Source organism: Bombus vancouverensis, chromosome 11 (assembly GCF_051014615.1).
Source record: "Bombus vancouverensis nearcticus chromosome 11, iyBomVanc1_principal, whole genome shotgun sequence".
Taxonomy (NCBI): domain Eukaryota; kingdom Metazoa; phylum Arthropoda; class Insecta; order Hymenoptera; family Apidae; genus Bombus; species Bombus vancouverensis.
The window spans coordinates 9,716,733-9,736,073 of NC_134921.1; the positions used below are offsets into that span (position 1 = coordinate 9,716,733).

The 19,341-nt window shown below is 35.5% G+C and overlaps 3 protein-coding genes across 6 annotated transcripts; 1 reads left to right on the forward strand and 2 right to left on the reverse strand.

Annotated features, from left to right (window-relative positions):
- Positions 1-58: 58 nt before the first annotated feature.
- LOC117154708 (mannose-P-dolichol utilization defect 1 protein homolog) lies at positions 59-3,103 on the reverse strand. The gene is made up of 7 exons (XM_033329933.2): positions 2,966-3,103; positions 2,332-2,529; positions 1,827-2,206; positions 1,132-1,197; positions 865-997; positions 586-790; positions 59-504 (listed from the first exon to the last, which is right to left on the reverse strand). The coding sequence occupies exons 3-7, from the start codon at positions 1,912-1,914 to the stop codon at positions 262-264; spliced, it is 735 nt and encodes a 244-aa protein (XP_033185824.1). The 5' UTR covers positions 1,915-2,206; positions 2,332-2,529; positions 2,966-3,103; the 3' UTR covers positions 59-261.
- Positions 3,104-3,257: 154 nt separating this feature from the next.
- On the forward strand, positions 3,258-15,954 carry LOC117154710 (uncharacterized). Its single transcript, XM_076622659.1, is given in 21 exon segments — positions 3,258-3,664; positions 3,796-4,068; positions 4,107-4,337; positions 4,411-4,631; positions 4,726-4,853; positions 4,935-5,208; positions 5,286-5,499; positions 5,593-5,683; positions 6,116-6,286; positions 6,352-6,605; positions 6,676-6,872; positions 7,121-7,393; positions 7,474-7,668; positions 7,737-7,966; positions 11,154-11,286; positions 11,529-11,906; positions 11,965-12,178; positions 12,253-12,343; positions 12,416-12,586; positions 12,653-12,909; positions 12,989-15,954. Coding segments are annotated over 20 exon segments (4,026 nt in total). The 5' UTR covers positions 3,258-3,664; positions 3,796-3,929; the 3' UTR covers positions 13,153-15,954.
- Positions 13,216-19,329, reverse strand: Arglu1 (Arginine and glutamate rich 1). 4 transcript variants are annotated; one of them, XM_033329931.2, is made up of 6 exons: positions 18,795-19,329; positions 18,386-18,442; positions 17,982-18,029; positions 17,435-17,660; positions 14,557-14,640; positions 13,216-14,492 (listed from the first exon to the last, which is right to left on the reverse strand). In XM_033329931.2, the coding sequence occupies exons 1-6, from the start codon at positions 18,935-18,937 to the stop codon at positions 14,328-14,330; spliced, it is 723 nt and encodes a 240-aa protein (XP_033185822.1). In that variant the 5' UTR covers positions 18,938-19,329; the 3' UTR covers positions 13,216-14,327. The 4 variants fall into 4 exon arrangements, with proteins under 4 accessions (XP_033185822.1, XP_033185820.1, XP_033185823.1 ...); XM_033329929.2 differs by having other exon boundaries at positions 18,386-18,529; positions 18,795-19,327; XM_033329932.2 differs by lacking the exon at positions 17,982-18,029 and having other exon boundaries at positions 18,795-19,327.
- Between the last annotated feature and the right edge of the window lie 12 nt (positions 19,330-19,341).

Sequence of the window (19,341 nt, forward strand, 5' to 3'; positions counted from 1 at the left end):
ACTTGTCAACTAGAAAAGATCCATGAATGTAATACATACATGGCGATTAAAATATAAGTTTAGGGTAATTAAAATATTAATTTATTAACTTAGATACATTTATACCTTCTTCATTAAAGTAGGTGCATCCTTCTCAGACTATTGATATCAGAATGCTGATTTCATTTATTTACACCCACTTACACATTTCATTTCGTTGCACGGATTTTTGACTTCATTATTTGATTATTTCCCAAATTATTAAAAATTTTATTAATTTACTTATTGATTTTTTTTTGTTCCATCTTTGTTTTTCGCATCTACATTCCAATAATACAAAATTTGTGCAACTATTATAGCATTTGATATAGAGGAGCACATATACATTATTATCATTGTAATATCTCCTGTTTCTTGGATAGAGGTAAATATTCGTGTAAGAGATCCAAAGAGGAGCATGAAAGCTGTTATTGCTGATAGCTGACCAGTATTTCCATTGGAGTAATTTGTGTAGGCTTGCATTAACTGAAACAATATGAAATCATAAATATATTTTCAGTAAGTTTATATATATTATATAATGATTTTTATTTACAAGCATCTTACCTTACTGGCAAGTACAATGGGTATATTCATTGCTTGACAACCCCAGAGAACATTTACCGGGGTCAAGCCACTAGTAGCAGCAAAGAACACTGCTAGATAAGCAGCAAGGAATGCAGTTGCTTGAACTGTATTACCACTGAAATGCATGACTAATATTGCAATTGCTAAAGTTTGTATACCTAAAAAAACTCCATCACCCCATGAACTAGAATCCAACCATTCATTGATTAATTATAATATGAATGTGTACAAAGGTATATATAATTTTAATTATAGTACCTGAATGGAAAACCACTTATAAAACTGTAGGATACCATGGCTGTCATGGCAAATAAGTCCAGTAACACGCTGAAGACATTGATGCCTTCTACACTTTTACTTCTAAGAATTTTTACAATCTGTGGTATCTTGACTAACAAACAAAAACTTAATACAGTATAATGTTATACACAAAGTTAATTATACATGCAACTATTGCACAAAAACGCAGCTCAGTGTTTAAATTCATGATAATTACAAAGTTTACATAAAAATATATTTTCTAACCGAGAAGAGATCCACCGATGATGCCGAGACCTAAAAATTTGCTCAGCGCCAATTTGAAGCATCCAACTGAAACATGTTCGAAATTTTCATGTTTTACTTGAAGTGGTTCGTATCTTCTTCGCAGGAAATTCATTTTAACTTTTATAAGAAGCAATTTAAATCGTCACAAAGGAATAATGACTTCAAATTTATCGTCGAGAAAAAAATTGAACATCGTTGAGCGCTCACTACGAGTATTTCAAAATTCGATTGTTCAAAAATCTAATTTATTCAGTACAATGTTCAAAGTAGTAGAATTCGAAAGCATTACAATTCACGGTATGCGAGAGTAAAGAGGGAGTAAAATTATATTTAAAATTCTTATGCTATTTATGCGAAGCTTTTGTTTATAGTAGTATGAAATTATGTATATACCTATTATGCTTGTATTTGAATGTGTAAATGCTAAAAAGTTGTAAAGTCATGTATTACATCGTAGCATTTATTAAATATAAAATAGGTTACGATATGTGAGAAATGAAAGTATTAGTTCCAAACTGTAATCTTTATTTCTATTGAATAGTACGCTAGTGGTATGCGAACGATCATGACAATGGATATAAGTAAGACGCTGTGGATAAAAATAAATTTATTATAATTCTATGAATCAGTTATATCGGCTATTGGCCGTTTATGAATGAAGTTCCAGCACTCACCGTGAAAAAAGTTCATGTCATCGAAATATTCTTCTATGCACTCTTCTGTGAATAGTAGAAGAGAAACGTTCCTGATTAAGTGAGCCATACTTGCTACACATGCGTTTTATATCTTCTGACTCGTGTCAGAATGCAAAAAATAATGTAATTCCACTTTGCTACGTTTACGATGTATAGGTTAACATAGAGTCATTCTATTGGTAAGATCGACTTTTATACCGACAGATAACTCGTCATAGTAGAGTCCCAGCACTCTTCGATAAAGAATGTGGCGCGCCATTTTGAATAGTTATTACCCATATGTTTTCGTGACATGCTACAATTCTTATTTATTCTAATACTATTCGTTCCCTGATAATGCTTTTATTAATGATTAATATCTAAAACAATGAACATTAATACATTTTAAAAAACACACAACATTACTACCAGTAATTCGTGAAACGCTCAACATTAAAATCACGAGTTTTAAAAGTAAAGAAACTCGAGCAACTTCATTTCTTACCATTTTCAAATACCTCCTGTCACCGACAGTGACATGTTTATCCTTTGGATCATTCGTTTTTTCGGAGCTCGTCTGTATTTCGTACTCTTTTCAATATTCCAGTGAGAATTGCAGCAACATACAACTGTATCCTAGTCTCTACGAATGCAGTCGTACAACTATATTCTATGATTTCCCACAACATATATCGCACCATATCTAATGGTAAGGAAGTAAGATCACGAAAATTAAGATTACGATTACAAAATTATGATCACGAAATAAACCATGGAAAAATAACAATGGGTATTTCTGACATATTTACGGTGCGGTCATGATTCTACAAAAGAAACTCACTATCTCATAAGCAATAATTCTTTGATGTTGCTTTTATCACACGCAAATATCAACGTACACGGAAAGCCGATAACAAAGGCGCGTAGAGGTCGACCGAATTGCAAAATAGTACGACGTGCCGAATATATTTTAGAAAATTATCAGCATGAAATCGAACTCGGGCAATTAGCGATAGCAGGTCGAAGTGATTCGTCAGGCCGCCTCTTCACGCGAGCCAAGATGCATTCGCATAAGTGGGTCAGAGGTTGTGGAACAGGAGTGGTTAGGGCAACCCACGCGATAGCTTTTGCTTCTTTACCTGCATTCGATGGTCGTGAAGTTCCGCAGGGGTGCCTGGTACGCTCCTCCTATTCTAACAATTCCCTCCTATCCTTCCTCACTGTTTTTATCCGCTTAGAACTTCCATTATGTAATTTATTTACACAGCGTCTGAAATCTACCAAATTTTATTATATAAAGAAAAAAAAAATTTCATTGCAGGTAAATTCGATGTTTCAGAATTCGAAACTATACTTTAGGAAATCTTTGATGATAGAATAATTCAGAAAGAAATGATTGTATGGGCTGGTCGCTTTTCGAGATTCTAAATGATCACCCTTATCAGCCAGCTGATCCAATATTCGCAGATCTTGTAATGCGACATAAGAATATAGCTCGGGGAGGACATAGTCATGCGATTTTATCCAATTCGCCGAATAGTTAGGGTAGTTTAAAACGGTTTCAGGGCGCACGCCTACGGAATTCTAGATTATGTACACATACTTCGAGTCTGTTGTTCGATGATGTTCAGTCGGAGTTTTGCTTCCGTCTCGTTGATTCTTCCTTGTGACTCTGACTCGCATCTGTTCGAGGCATGTCGTCTCTGATCGTGCAATATCGAGGACATTCCTCCGTTAAACAGTTTAGATTCGAACAGGCGATTATCAATTAGAAAAATCGAAGGTGATTGCTCTGAATCGGAGAGAAGAATGTTGATGGAACGTCGAAGATTCAACAGGTACTAGAAGAGATCTAATTCGAACGTGCAGAGTGTTAATACGATTTTTTATTGCGTTAAAGATCTATTTTTTTTTTTTTTTTTTTGTTTTTTTTGGGACACTTTTAATAACTGCTATCGAATCTTGTAAGCTGATCCAGGATAAAATAACGTTGACCTCTTCGGGCTCGTTCTTCCTTCAACAAACTCTACTGCAATGAAGCGAAATTGAAGACCAACGGAGTGCATCAGTGCAGACGAACCTACAGATTTGCAAGCGCGCTACATGAAAGCAAACGATGAGGCGCTATCGAATTTGGAGCCGACCAGCTCGGATAAAACGGACAAGAATGAAGAACAACCTGTGGTGGACGAACCGCTAGATAACAACCCGAAACCAACGCTAGACATTGTATCAGATGCGAATATAGTTCAAGGTTATGACCCAAAAACTATTTTTTATCCTCCATTCACCAACGTATACTTTAACATCGTTTGTGTCATACAGGAACAGTTCAGCCGAGTTTAGAACTTCCACCGACGTTACACGAACGATTTATGCGAATCAAGCAAATAGTGAAAGATGCCATAGCTGCGCATCACACGTTCATGGTGTACGGAAGGGCGCGAGTGATTCGCGAATGCATGTTAAAACGAGGATGGTGCGAAAAGTTCTTCAAAAAGAATACCAATGGTATTTCAATCGTTTCGTGAATTTTTTCAATTTTGTATTTTACCTTTGGTATTACATAAGTCGACTTTCTCAGGCGAACAACATTTTAACGTGGATGCAAGTCCTGTCGTATTGTTGGCTGGTATCGGCGATTTAAGGGATCAGCAAAGCGAGCGCTTATTGATCTCTAGAATGCTCACTAATCACACCGTGGATTTTCTCTGGAACACAGGATCGGAATGGCCCGGTTGGCCAGCACAGGACAACAAAACGACGATCTTTAACAGATATTGTCGGGCAGGATTCACGTCGAAGGTACCTGAAGTGGCCTTGCCTGATTTCTTTCAGTCATGTGAAACACATTTTGTACGAGGATAATATATGCCTGTAAGAAAATCGATTGCCTTAGGTGGGTTTATGTTCGAACGTCAGACAAATGCACTGGTATTACGAGGCTGGAGTGGCGAACACACTTTTTCCACGTTGCTATAATTTATGCCAAGGCGATCAGATGCACGCTTTCGTCGAAGACTTTCGGTGAATCATAGCTATTATTTGCACAAATCTTCCTACTTTTTAACATCTTGATTTTTATTTTATTATCTATATTTCGTATAGATTCACAGCATGTCTAGGTCTGTTAAAATGGTTAGTTAGTAAGATCAACAACGAAGGTGAAAACGCAGTCAGAGCACCGACTGGCACGGTGCCCTTGAAGGCGTTAGAGTTCGCAATTAAACGATGCAGCGATTACATTAGCGCACAATCGCACGAGGATATCGACCAAGAAATCGAAAGGGTTTGGGTGCATCAATGGGATCAGTTTATCAGCTGGTACTATCAGATCGTTCATGGTCACGCTCTCTTTGTTCGAAACAATGTGCCATTTCAAGTAAGCAACTCGATTTCGATCGAATCGCTGACAAGTGAAGTCATGGGAACTATATTAATTTAGCACGGTGTGAACAGAAATTCTTCTTGGCGTCGAAGCATATCCTGAAGAAGATGAAGAAGTACTGGCCACAAATCGATATGGACGGTGTGATGAACGTGTGGATCATGAAACCGGGAAATAAAAGCCGAGGTCGAGGAATCGTTCTGCTGAATAAACTGGAAGATGTCATGGCGAAGATGAATCCATCGAATAAATCAGACACGCGCTATGTCGTACAAAAATACATTGGTAATTGCTGCTGCCTTCAAAAATTATCGATCGGTACACTTTGATCCGGATAAATGTAGTTTTGTTTAACACACGTTGTTCCCTTTTTTATAGAACGGCCATTACTCATACACAGCACTAAATTTGACATCAGACAATGGTTCGTCATTACCTGCGCCCAGCCCCTAACTCTTTGGATATATAAGTAATTTGTTAGCTATAATTTATAGTACATTGTAGTTAAGTAAGTACAGGTATGCATAACTTGAAACAATTTCTGTTCCGTGTCACGTTATCTCATGCTTGTAAGTATCCGTATCGTATAATTATTGTGTGGAAAATGCATTGCAATTATCGTCAATGTACATTTGAAATAGTTCACAAAGCAGAAAGAAGCAACTTGCTAATATGCATTTAAAATTATAACTAGGTAATTCATTACTCTTAAACAAGTTATAGGAAATTACTAGTCACGAGTTCACCTTCTGCAAAACCGATCCCAGTTTACATAACCCAGTTCGCGTAAATGAGCTTCCTATTATTGTATTCATCGAGCGATATGTTCGACATGCGAATCCTACGAGCAACACGATCCATCGAAAAAGGGAATAGTAATATAGCATCCTCTTGTTCGCAGGGAAAGTTACCTGCGATTCTGCTCCCAGAAATTCAGTTTGACGGACTTCCACGAGTCGATTCATCTGTGCAATCACGCGATCCAGTGCAAGTACACGAATTGCGGCGATAGAAATGCTGCGTTGCCCTCGGATAATATGTGGGATGCTACGACCTTCAAAGAGTTTCTCAAGTATGATGCACTTCGATTCAGTCGCGTGATCAGATTGAAATTTGCAACTGACGAAACTCCAACAGATCTCAAGGACACGACAAAGCGTGGGACGATATAATCTATCCTGGGATGAAGCAAGGCCTGGTTGGCTCTTTGTTAGCTAGTCAAGAAGCTATGGACCGTCGAAAAAATAGTTTCGAACTCTATGGCGCTGATTTTATGGTTATGGATGACTTTTCCGTATGGCTGATCGAAATCAATAGTCATCCTGACATGAGTTACTCGAGCAAAGTTACGACACGCCTGTGCAGACAAGTTCTCGAGGACACTATAAAAGGTGCTTGAAACTTTCCATTTGTTTATACGAGTGCTAGGCTTGCTTTCTTATGCTATGTGGATTTCCGCAGTGGTTATAGATTATCGAGAAGATAAAAACGTTGATACAGGACAGTTTGAGTTGGCTTACAAACAAAGGATGCCAAGTTGTCAACCATATTTAGGCGCAGCTCTATCTCTTCAAGGGACTAGAATAACTACTTGTGGGAAGAAAGCTAATTTAAATAATCAGGAATCGAAAGTTAGTCTCGTTTCGAAGTCCCCGATGGTAGGCATCAAAAGAAAATCGAAGAATTATAATAAATAATTTCTTAATTTTACGAGCCTTACAGGATGCCATCCGAAAGTTAGAAATTATTTGCGATAACCATCTTTTATCAGATATTATAGAGATATTAGTACAGAAAAGAAACATGAAACTATTGATATATATATTAAGCATTATTATATAACTAAAAAGTGACGCTATTGTGTATGAATTTATATTTATCCGTGGTTAAATGAAAATAATCGTAGACTTGTTTAACGAAGAAGAAATCGACTGTGCACAATCAAATCGGTCCAGTGATCGTAGATTTGATCGAAGAATTAGAAATACAGCTTGACCAAGAATTTTACGCTTACTACAAAGTGGACTCGCCTAAGTTAAGGCAAGCTCTACCAACGAGTGCACCTCCAAAGCCCTTAATAACTGCTGTGCTGATCGATAAGCAGGAATCGACCGTGAAAAGTGCACCTGTGGTTGGCCCGGTACCCAACGTTAAGTCAAAATTCCCTACATCCGTTCAGGTACGTATTACAATGATTAAATCGCGTAATTATCAGGTGGTTTTATTTAGAAAAAAAAAAAAAAAACGATTGTATATTAGGAAAAAATTGGCAATAATCAGAAACATATGGCGCGCATGCCGAGAAAATCGCACACTTTCGCTGGACCAGATAGCAGTAAGGCAGAATCATCTCCGATATCGCAGTCTTTGGTTACCAAGATTATGGCTTTTCAGAAACAATCTACAAAATTGGTTCCAAAAATAGAAAAACCTTTGAAGTCAAACAATGATAAGGTAGATGTAATTTTATAGGATTTACCGCCATATCTTATTCTGGATAATATTCTCTTTATATGCGTTAGATAATCAAGACGGTGATACGAGATGCCATTAAAAAGTACAAGAAGAATACTCCGCATCTGTCCACCATAACTCGGGAGACACCAACGTTGCCGTCTCTTCTAACTACAAACAAAGTTGGTCAAGCAGTGAACGTGAAAAATAAAAATCGTAACGTCCCAAAAAAATATCCTCGTCAAAAGAAGAATAAGATTTTATCAGACATCACGGACATGTACGCCGTTGGTTTAAGGTTAACTAAGTGATTGAAAATGTCTTTGTGATCTGCACTCGTTACTCTTCCATTGTTGATCTATCCTTAGAGTCTATATTTGAACGTATATTTGAACTGAACTGTAAATGATCAATAAAAAACTATACTACCGACCGTTAAGATCTTCCGATTTTTTACTCCCTGTAAGAAAATACCGAAACAAAATCTAATCGACTTCTTCAAATCGAAAAAAAACATGATTTGACATTAATTAACCAACATCAATGGCAACTTAAAAAAAAAATCAAAATTATTAAAGTGGAACAGTCAGACAAATGGAGACCATCGTTCTCCAAAGATTCTCCTCTAAATTCGATGATTAGCTGTAAAAAAATTAAGCGATATACGTTCTTTTTGTCCATACTTGTCACGTGGAATGGAGTACGTCGACTCATCTTGGAATTCTGGAGGTACTGCAACCGCCGGCTATTCGCCTAATCAGAAAGATACCAGTCATACTCTTCTCAATGAAGATGATTTTCAATGCACATTTTTTCGACAATCCAAACGCAAAATCAAGGTACGATATATTGCGAAAGTTAACTCTTAAAAGCCATCGTTAAGTAAAAGAAATCATGTTAATGTCATGATGCATCGAATTTTAACCCGATACGTCTGTTTTTATTTCAATTAAATTTCACCAAGTCAAACAAATCATACTGTGATAATGTCATTACGGACGACTGCTATTATCAGCCACGGTGTATGAGCGTTTAGGGAAGAACAATTAACCGTTCTACACATTCCAAATCCAACAGCGACAAGAAAAACTTGAGCCCTAATGAAAAAGTATGTGAACGAGTACAGCACAGTCTGTACTGATAAAATGTTAGAAAATGTCTGGTCTTATAAAAAAGGTCTCACCTGTCCGGATTGTCCGATGAGTTCTCTCTAGTTTGCTCAGAACACAAGCTGATTGACTGTTGTCAAACATTAGTTTTTCAACTAACAGCATCCTTTACGTGTCTTCACCTGGTAAAGGTGAGGTGATAGCAGAACTGACGCGAGGTGTTCGGTTTCGGAAACGTGCGAATATCTCACGTAGTTCGTTTAATATTATTCCGGACGGAACAATATTAAAACAAAATTCCTCGGTGCAATGAAACTTCGTGCCTTTAGAAGGCGAATCTTGTCGTTTAACTTGTCGGTCTACTGAATCACTCCAATTTTCCCTTACCAGCCAGGCACATGCCACTCGCGGTGGTCAGACGAAAATTCGATCTCGTTCAATTTGTCCGACACTTGCACCGATTCGGAAAGCGAGTTTGACGAACAAGTGCACTCAACACCGTATCTACCAACGAACTCCAGTGGCACGTACACGAACGATGATCACATTTCCAAGCCTGACGGAAAAGCACTCGATGCACCGAGAGTAACATTTAATCAAACGTTATATATTCACTCAGACAGAAGCCTGAAATCCTGTTTGCAGAAAGGATCGATGCGAAGAGAAATTGAAAACGGTTTCACACAAATCGTACGGTTAACGAAAAAGAGAAACTGCTTGAGAGAGAAAAATGATCTCAAGAATAACTATAGCACGAGATTCTGTACGTCGCGATTTCCTACGAAATGTGAGAAACAAATAGCGTTGAAAGACAAAATGTTTCTTGAAGAACGTATGAAAAATAGTAGAAACGCGCAGTCAGGTAAAATTTGAAGGAAATTTAACTTCTTTTCTTTCTATATTATCTTTGTAACGTGTTTGATATATTCCAAGGCATACAAAGTATTCTCCGTGGTACTAAGAGGTCATACGATCCCACGAATATCGCACAGGACGACAGAAGTATTTGCAAAAGAAAGAAACTGATTGAAAATAGAATCGTGAAGAATAGACGTTTGCTAAAGTCTGTAGCAGAAATGATACGTGAGATGAGTCTAGAAATTCCTTTTCGAATGGACTTCGATTCGATCCAAAGTATCAAGAATACAGTTGCAGAGACTGATCTGACGAGATTGGAAGGAGAAAAAGTACAAGCGAAAAACCCGAAAAAAATTAAGAACAGTCAAGCAATTAAGGTGGAATTGCAAAGGCCAATTTTTAAAAAGGCCAACGTGGAAAAATTGTTGGACGACTCCATGCGTGAAGCCGTGAAAAAATATAGAGCATGCAGAAATACGTGGGATAGTATAAAAAAAGAACAGTTTATAAAAGCTTAACAAAAAAAAAAAACATTTTGTTTACTCCAAATCATGAACATAGAGCAATATCGAAGCACACTTATCGATTGTCAATATCATCATCGAATGGTGTCATTTTTGAACGAAAGTTTGTCAACTAAATTGAGATGTAGAAAGATTGACGCGACCAAAACATGTTAAAGTATAAAAATATAGAAATTTGTTATTGAAAAGATTCCACGATGCGACAAAAGAATGATTATGTAACTGTTTCGCAAAACGACAAACAAATAAGTCAAAACGTAGATCTCATTACAAATTCTAACTATGGATTATCCGACATCCAAGGAGACTTTAAAATATCGAAAAACGGAAAATATAAATTGGAAGACTCGAACATTGTAAAAACTATTAAAACGCGCAAATGGCAAATTGTGTTAACCTCTCCCGATTGTTCGATTAAAGAGCACTGTCAAGGTTGGCAGGTACGAAAGAGTTGAATTAAAAAGTCCAACAGAATTTTCGAGTATTACAAAACACATAAAAATATTATTTCGCAAAATTTTTTGTAAGATATATTCAAAAGATCCAAAGGAAATCGGAGAAGAATCAAAGATAATTGTAAGAGTTTCCGATTCTATAATGATTACGAACGTAGAGCCTGTAAGAACCGCGAACGTCGAGATTCTTTGCAACCGCGATGATCTCGACGATCTACTGGAAGAAGAGGAGAAAGAAAACGTGAACACATACGGCAAGATCATTCTCAGGGAATACTTGAGTCTTCTTTCCGCTGAGGACGCAAAGATCAATTTCATTCTAAAGGTTCTGACAAAGGCGGTAAACGAACATAAAATTTTCGTGATTTATGGCACCTTCCCAGTGCTAAGGAAGCCTCTAGGAAGAAGAAACTGGATAGAGAAAAGGTTCATCAGAAGAATGCTCTCAATGTCACCGGAAATCTCGGAAGGTTGCTGACAGAAATTCATTCCATTTGTTATAAAAGCGACAAATATACATACGTTCTTTATCTTTCAGCTGGCTTGGAAACGATTGAAAAATTATTACGTTATCCTGCTAATTTTATATGGTCCACTAATAAAAGAGTAGCGGTTAGAACAGAAGAAAGAACCATAATTAATAAATTCTCCGGGTGCTATTTCACATCAAAGGTTACTTATAGCAAGTGATTTTCTAATATACATAATCTTTTTTCGTTCGGAAGGTATGAAGAAACTATTGGAAACTATGTTAAAATTATTTCAGATCGATATGTGCAATAATCTAGAAAATATTTCTTGGTTCTATGAAACTGGCGTGTCAAACGTACAATTTCCACGATGCTACAATGTTTATCAGGTTCGTATACGATTTTTCATTTTGATGGTAATAAAAACATGTCACAAGTGTACAGCCTGTGCAGATAAAGGAATTCGTGCAAGATTTTTACATCACAGCTTGCATGGGAATTCTCAAGTGGTTCTTATTCTTGGCCAGCATCGCTGGACCAAATGCTGTTTGGTCCCAAGACGGCACTGTCCCTATCAAAGCAGTTTTATTCGCTCTTGAACGTTGCGCGGAATACATAAGGTTTTAAAAAAACAAAGTAAAATACTCTCGAGGCATTTTCTATCGAATCCAAATAAATTGTAGCATCTGCGCGCACGAGGACATAGATGGACAGAGTTATAAAGACATATCAATTTCTAATTGGAATCAATTTTTATCGTGGTACGAAAGACTTTTGCATAAACGAGAAATATTGGAGAAGAATGATGGCATAGATATCGAAGTATGCAATTAATATAAAATCAAAATGATGGTAGATTATATTGAAAATTTGTTGTTAGGAACTATTACGATTCACCGCAAATATGATAAAAGAAATGATAGAGTGTCGTCCTCAGAGTCAAATTGATGGAATGCGGAATGTCTGGATTTTAAAACCAGGTGACAAGAGCTTGGGTAAAGGTATAATTCTTAAGAATTCATTGCAAGACATACTAAGCAAGATAAATCAAGCTGCTAAGGAATGCATGCAGTATGTCGTACAAAAGTACATAGGTCAGTTTTTGCTTAGTAGCAGCGGTAGCAGAAAAAAAACAGAATAAATTAAATTAATAATTAATCACATCTAGAACGACCTCTGCTCGTTTATAAAACGAAAGTTGATATTAGACAGTGGTTCTTAATAACCAGTACGCAACCTCTTACAGTCTGGATGTACAAGTATCGATCTTTTTTAACCTTTCAACAACTTGTTTTGTTTAGCAATTCTTCACAGAATTATTTGTTTTGAAGGGATATTCTGCTTCGTTTCGCGTCGAAAGATTTTACTCTCGACAATTTCCACGAATCGATTCATTTATGTAACACGACTGTGCAGTTGAAGTACAGAAAGACAATAAAGCAGAACGCACAGATACCCAGCGAACTTCACTGGAATCTTCAGAAATTCAAGGAATACTTGAAGTATGCATTTTATATCGACTCTTAAAGAAACCTCGAGCAATTACTCGATTGTTTGCCGTTTCTCAGAAATACCGACCGAGAATCAGCATGGGAGGGACTCATTAAACCAGGTATCAAGCAAAATTTAATTGGCGCACTTCTGGCATCCCAAGAAAATATGGTCAATCGAAAAAACAGTTTCCAATTATACGGCGCTGATTTTTTAATAATGGATGACCTATCGGTCTGGTTAATCGAAATAAATACAAATCCACGATTGCATCCTCCGAGCAGTACTGTTACCGAGGAACTTTATCCAGAAATAATAGAAGATACTATTAAAGGTAATTATTGGATTTGTATTATATAATTTTTACCTTGTGTACAGCGAATTAAACAAAACACGATTGTGTCCATTTTAAGTGGTTATAGATCGTCGTAAAAATAAAAAAGCTCCTCGCGGTAAGTTTGAGTGCATCTTCAAACAACGCAGTCCATTTTACGGGAACGTTCTAGGAAAAGGAGCGAGCCTTGGAATTCGCGGCAAGGCACTACTTTCAACAGCAAATTCACCTCGAAAACTATAAAAAAAAAAACATCAGCTTTTCATATAAAAAAGTATTCCAGTAGGATGACAAAGGACAATTAAATAAGATTTAATAAAAACGTTTATTTTACAAGTAACAATGTTTTTAGGTATACAATCCTAAATGAACAGATCTTTTTTCGTTATATCAATACATATCTATACACAAATGCGCACAAGATATACTGGTTCAAGTCCAAGATATGCTGTTGCATTCATATGTTTTGATGCGTACAATGATCCATTCAACATTGCATTTGTCTTTTTATATTCCTTACTTTAATTTTGATTAGAAAGAACATGTTTACGTCAGTTTTTCTTTATTTTTTGTTGACAAAACGAATTCTATATTAGGTTCTAAATGTATGCATATTCCATTACGATTCTCGATTTAGTATACTAGGGAAACTGGCTCTTCTGTTACTATTTCCCCGAAATAGCTTTGTGTATTATGTGTTACAAATGCACAATAATTATCTATTTACGTAGAAAATTCTTTTATGCACTTGCATAGTTACAAAATCTATTTGGTCGTATTCATAATGTGACCATCTGAAAATTTTCAACTGTTATCGAGCTTAAAAACGCGAACGCTATAAATACGATTCTCGTTTCTTTAATATATCTAACTGAAATAAAATTATTTTTTGTAGAGTATAATTACGAAGAAACGACAATATATGAACTGCATTTGCAATTTGTAGAACACACCTAACTAGGCTAGACTACACCTTCGTCAAACAGATCGAGCATACCTGTACAAAATGTATACCGTTATAGTGTAGAAAAATTTACGACAAACACGTGGATGAATACAAATTCTGCCTCTATTATGTCCCTACTATAAAAAGAAATCCTTCGTCTGTATTGACATCGGTGTAGTCTCAAACAGGTAAAATCCCACCTGTATCGGGCTTCGAAATCTGGCAAGTATAGAATTAATTATTCAATTCTGATGTTTGTATTATCATCATAATTAAATAAAAAAATTCAACGTCGCTTGATTTCGATGATTTTCGCAAATATATTCGGAGCGAACTTTGGATCTTGTTGCTGCATTATATATGTACATATGTACGCGCCGCTCATGACGAATGTTCTTATGGAACATGAATAATTCCAAAATCGACAAGATGTATGAATATCACATGTAAAACTGCACGAAATGAGACAGACTCACGTAACTGGCTTTAGCGTAAAGGACAATTTAGGCCTCGAGTTGTTCTTCCCGAGGATTTTCTTCTGTTCCTCTTTAACACGCTTTTCATGTTCTTTCCTCATTTTTTGCCTTTCTTCTTCTATTAAACGTTGCTGTTCGACCATGGCCAATCTTTCTTCAGCCTATCAACGAGTACGTTCGTTTAAAATATCAGTCTACGAACGACTTAGACTACCGGATACTTACCAGTTTCTTCTGAGCTTCCTCTATTTTTCTGTTGTTCTCCTCCATGATCCTCTCTAGTTCCTCACGCTTCTTCCGCTCTTCCTCCTACAACGACAATGGGATCTATTTACACGAAGCAATGATGGTGTTGCTCACCAGCTGTTGTTACACCATTCATATCCAAAAATCATAGTGCCGCTATGCCAACAGCCTAGTGTTACACATCCTAAGAACCATTGTTTTTTATATGGGAAAAATAGTCGGGAATATATATGAAATTTCGAGGTCGGGTTTTAAAGAATTAGGATGGCTTGTTGAGACAAAAGTAACGGAGGATGTATATAAACCCAGTTCCTTCGTTTGGATTAAATGAGCTCCTCTTAGTTCCCAGCGAATGCTGTTTATTGACAGATTCCCCAGATGGAAATACGACGACTTAGGATGCCACTTGAAAGTGAAAAAACGTGAATTATGATTCTGAATCAATTCACTGTGCATGCAAAAGAACGTACAGAAAATTGCAACTCTCCTTGCTTAAACGCGACACGTTGAGTAACTTTGTTAAGTGCAGGATAAAATCTAAATGCAGTAAGTGTAAGAATATTTTATTAAGAAGACGAACAAAAAAAAGTTTGAAAAAAAAAAAAATAAAGAACATTTCACAAAGAATAATGATTATTGTTCATGTATCTTCGATAATGGCTGATGTGCATTTGAAAAAAAGAGATGGAAAACGTATTAAAAAAAATATTTACGAACGAGTGGTGCCATCCGCCCCGACCTGTCGAAGAATGCGTTGTGTCCCAGGTACTAATATATAGCAAATCTAAAATAATCCCTAATATTGTCTTTCCGATATATAGTGTTTAAACAAAGAATGATAATAATAATATCGGTATAAAATGAATTATGAATATATAAATTGGATAATACCTGAATGAAGCTCACGCCAGCACGTAGGGGATGCCTTCTTCATCGACAATCACTCAGCAGTGAGTAAAAAACCGGCATCTTCTGTTGGTAGTCAGTAAGGAAGGTGACCTATATATTGCTAGGTCGTGCTTTGTTGCTATGGGATTCTAATTCTGCCCTTTAAGGTCTACCTCTCCCTTTCTAATTAAATTTCTCCCAAACTTGTTCACATATTCAGTGCAAACTCAATGTGCAAAGCAATAAGGATAAAAGTATGGTCAACTTGTAATCAGGGTCGCTGTCCATTTGACCGGAACGTGCTGATTTTCCGGGGGTGAAAATAACCAATTGTGCATATACATAAAAAAACATAGTAGAAGAAATCTCCTACTCGTATTTAAAGGAAAATGAAGATTCGTATTTAAAAAAAATATAAGTACTTAAAGACGAGCATGTAAATATTATTTTATTTAAGTACTTAAAATCATTGCCAATTAGATCAAATAACAGGACCCCGTCTTGTAATTCATAGAGTATTGGTTATACTAAATTAAAGCTGTTAGAAGAGCTTAGAATAGCAAAGTTACGGAATAGAATAAATGTTTCTTTCCATTATCATTATCATTAAAATCTATTAGCAATTCTATCATTTATTTTCATTATAATATGCAAACCTCTCCAAAAAAGCATTTTATCAAGAACGGTAAACTAGGTATACTATTTTCGATTTTCAGATATAGAAGTAATCATACAATATTATTCATCTTATATTTTAAGAAGATTCTATGATTATTAAAAGAAAAAATAGAATATTCTCGTACGTGAGAAGAGATATCTATTAAAAAGGATGAAATCTAATTCGCAATTTTTATTTCTATAAATATAAGAATATCATTGTTATTGTACCGCCAAAATAAAGTTAAAAACAATTATGCAATCATATTCTTAAAGATAAAATTTGATGAGATTTTTCATAAAAAAGTTTAAACAATTCTTTAAATCTACTGTTTCACTGACAGCAAAAACTGTTCAGGGAAAAACATCACTTTCCTATAGTTTCATAGAAAAATAACTTTATTTCAAACTTACGATTCTTTTTTTCTGCTTAGCAAGTTACAAAGTTTGGGATCACTAACTTTAAGTAATTGGATGCTTCTTTCTCTACTCTTTAAGAGATTAAACGATGCGATTATGTGGACATTCAGACACGCGGATATAAACTAGATCAATAAGTAATTAGGTCTGCTAGATTGTCAGGTACAACGATTGTAAAAGTGGCGAGAAAAAACGCAGCTAGTGCATTCGAACGCAACTTCTTCAATAGTAGATACGACTGGCAATCGAAATATTGTGTGATGAAAGGTATTAATGTTGTACAAATATATAAATATATACATGGTAGAAATACAATATTCTGTTCATAAATATCCGATACATGCGCCTATAATAGCAAAATTCTTTCCACAAAAGAAAGTATACATTCCCAACAACGCGACCTCAGTGGATGCTGGGAAGTCGAAGCAATGTGGCTTTTTAATAATAATTTTTCTCATAGTTATCAACCACAATGCTTCAAGCCCAAACGCTGTGATCGCGAAATAGAGGCATAATATAGCGCTACAATCACACATGTTAGTTTCACCATAGATATGTTCAATTAGTAACATTTATATAATTTTTGGTATATCCAATTAGAATTTTCTAATTCTTTTTTACGTCAATACACGCAAACATATAGTACCCTAACCTCTCTTTATAGTTTTCAAAAACATTTAAATTAAATTGCATCTTACCAGTCAAGCTATTCAATGATAAAATACATTTCCTCTATTATATATTTAATTCGTATTATAGTCCTGCATTTACCAAAATATATCATCTAGTTATGTATAAAAATAATGCAAGGATAGAGCACCAGACTTATTTCCTGTTGATCGAAACAGCGCTTGGGCTAACACTGGCCAATGTTTCTCTGGATTGGTCTTACCTCTCTTCGTTTCTCCTCCTCACGAAGCTTTGCTTGTCTCCATTCCATTTCCTCCATCATTTGACGCTCCATAGCCCTTTTAGCTTCTTCTACTCTCCTTTGTACTTCAGCTTCTATTTCCTCCTTACGCTTTTCTAGCTCTTCCTCCACCCTCTTCTGCACTAGTTCTTCTATTCGCTTTGCAGCTTCTTCTTCAACCATTTTTTGCTCTACTTCACGCTGCCTTCTGTAAGCACAGAAATATTTTGTTGTTCTAATGCTACAGGAGTAGCACACACTTTCCAAATATGTTTACTTCTTTATCAAATTTACTTCAACAATCTATAAATATAACCGTATAAAATGTATTTATTTGATTTAATCAAATACACTTTAGTTAATAAAGCATAAAAATATATTTAGAATACTAGTACATAATATTGTATGTGTAAAGTGTGTGTGTGTTCATATTTACGAAATTCTAAAATATATAGTATCTATTAAAATATCTGAGACTTATGTATATACATATATGACCCACCACCATGAGATAGTTATACAATCTTACCCAACTGCACTTGCGGTGAAGATTTTGTTCGATAATTCTTTCTTTTTCCTGACAACATAATTATAAATAAAAAAAACGTATACCAATAAAATCAAAATATATAAAAAAAATTTTTTTATTAATTAAAAATTAAGTAAAAAGCATTAAAATTTTTTTATATTTTGTTTATTATACAAAGACTAAAAAATATGGAAAAATATGGAATATAATCCTTAGGCATAAGTACCTTAACATCAAGTGCATATGGAAATAATAAAATAATCTAATATGTTATCCTCTATAATATCATAATACTTTGTTTAAAACAAAAATATTACAGATAACTATTGTTAGTCAAGGCATATTTATTAAATAGAAGCAAGTAAATCAAACAAAATAATAATCAATCTAAAATAGTTAATTACCTTTGACGTTCCATTTCTGCCAGCCTCTCTACCTCATCCATTTTGCGATCCCTGTCTCTGTATGAACGTTTCTTATGACTGACAATGTGTACATCATCCGAAGCATCTGAGCCTGAACTAGAGGATGCAGAATGGGATCGTTTCCTGTGTGCATAAATAAATGCGTTCAAATTTTATAGAAACAGCAAGATAAATGGGCTTGAAACCCATCTACTACATTGCAACATTTATTAATAGAATGTTGGTAACAACGTAATAAGATATATACAACGATAGAAGACATAAATCTTTAATCAGACGTAACATATATTTCTTCTATCGAATGTGTGTATAGCAAAATGGCGGAAAACTCAATAGAACGAAACGATTCCAATATGCATATATTCGATAACAAAGTAAAATATATTACCTTGATTTAGAACTACGTTCTTTTGGCTTGTCGGAGTACTTGTTGTTCGAATGCTTCTCACGTGATTTTGAGCGTTTTCTTGAATGCTTACTCTTATGACGCCGTCTACTAGGAGATTTTGTCCTGGATCTAGAGCGGCCCATTTCGATGAGCTTAACTGTCTTTTCCGAATAATTATTTGAAAAACTACGAATATACTAATCACTAAGAATGTAGCTATACATGAAAATAACCGAACACTACGCGAATACCGCAACAGAATAACAAACCAATCACTGATAACATGCACACCGCACAACTCACTTATGCCGAAGCTACGGCCGCCATGATTAACTCAGTTTTCAAAATGGAGTATAATATCGAAATAGATTGCGCCATCTTTTCGAGCAGCTCAAGACGAAATTTCAAAGACAGATATCGTGTAGGGAACAATAAATAGTCAGCGAAAAAGGAAACGAGGGAAGTAACTGACCATAGTAGCTTTAACAAAATTATATTTGAGTGTTATATGGGTGCACGCACGAAAAAGACTATTTAAGAAAAAAAA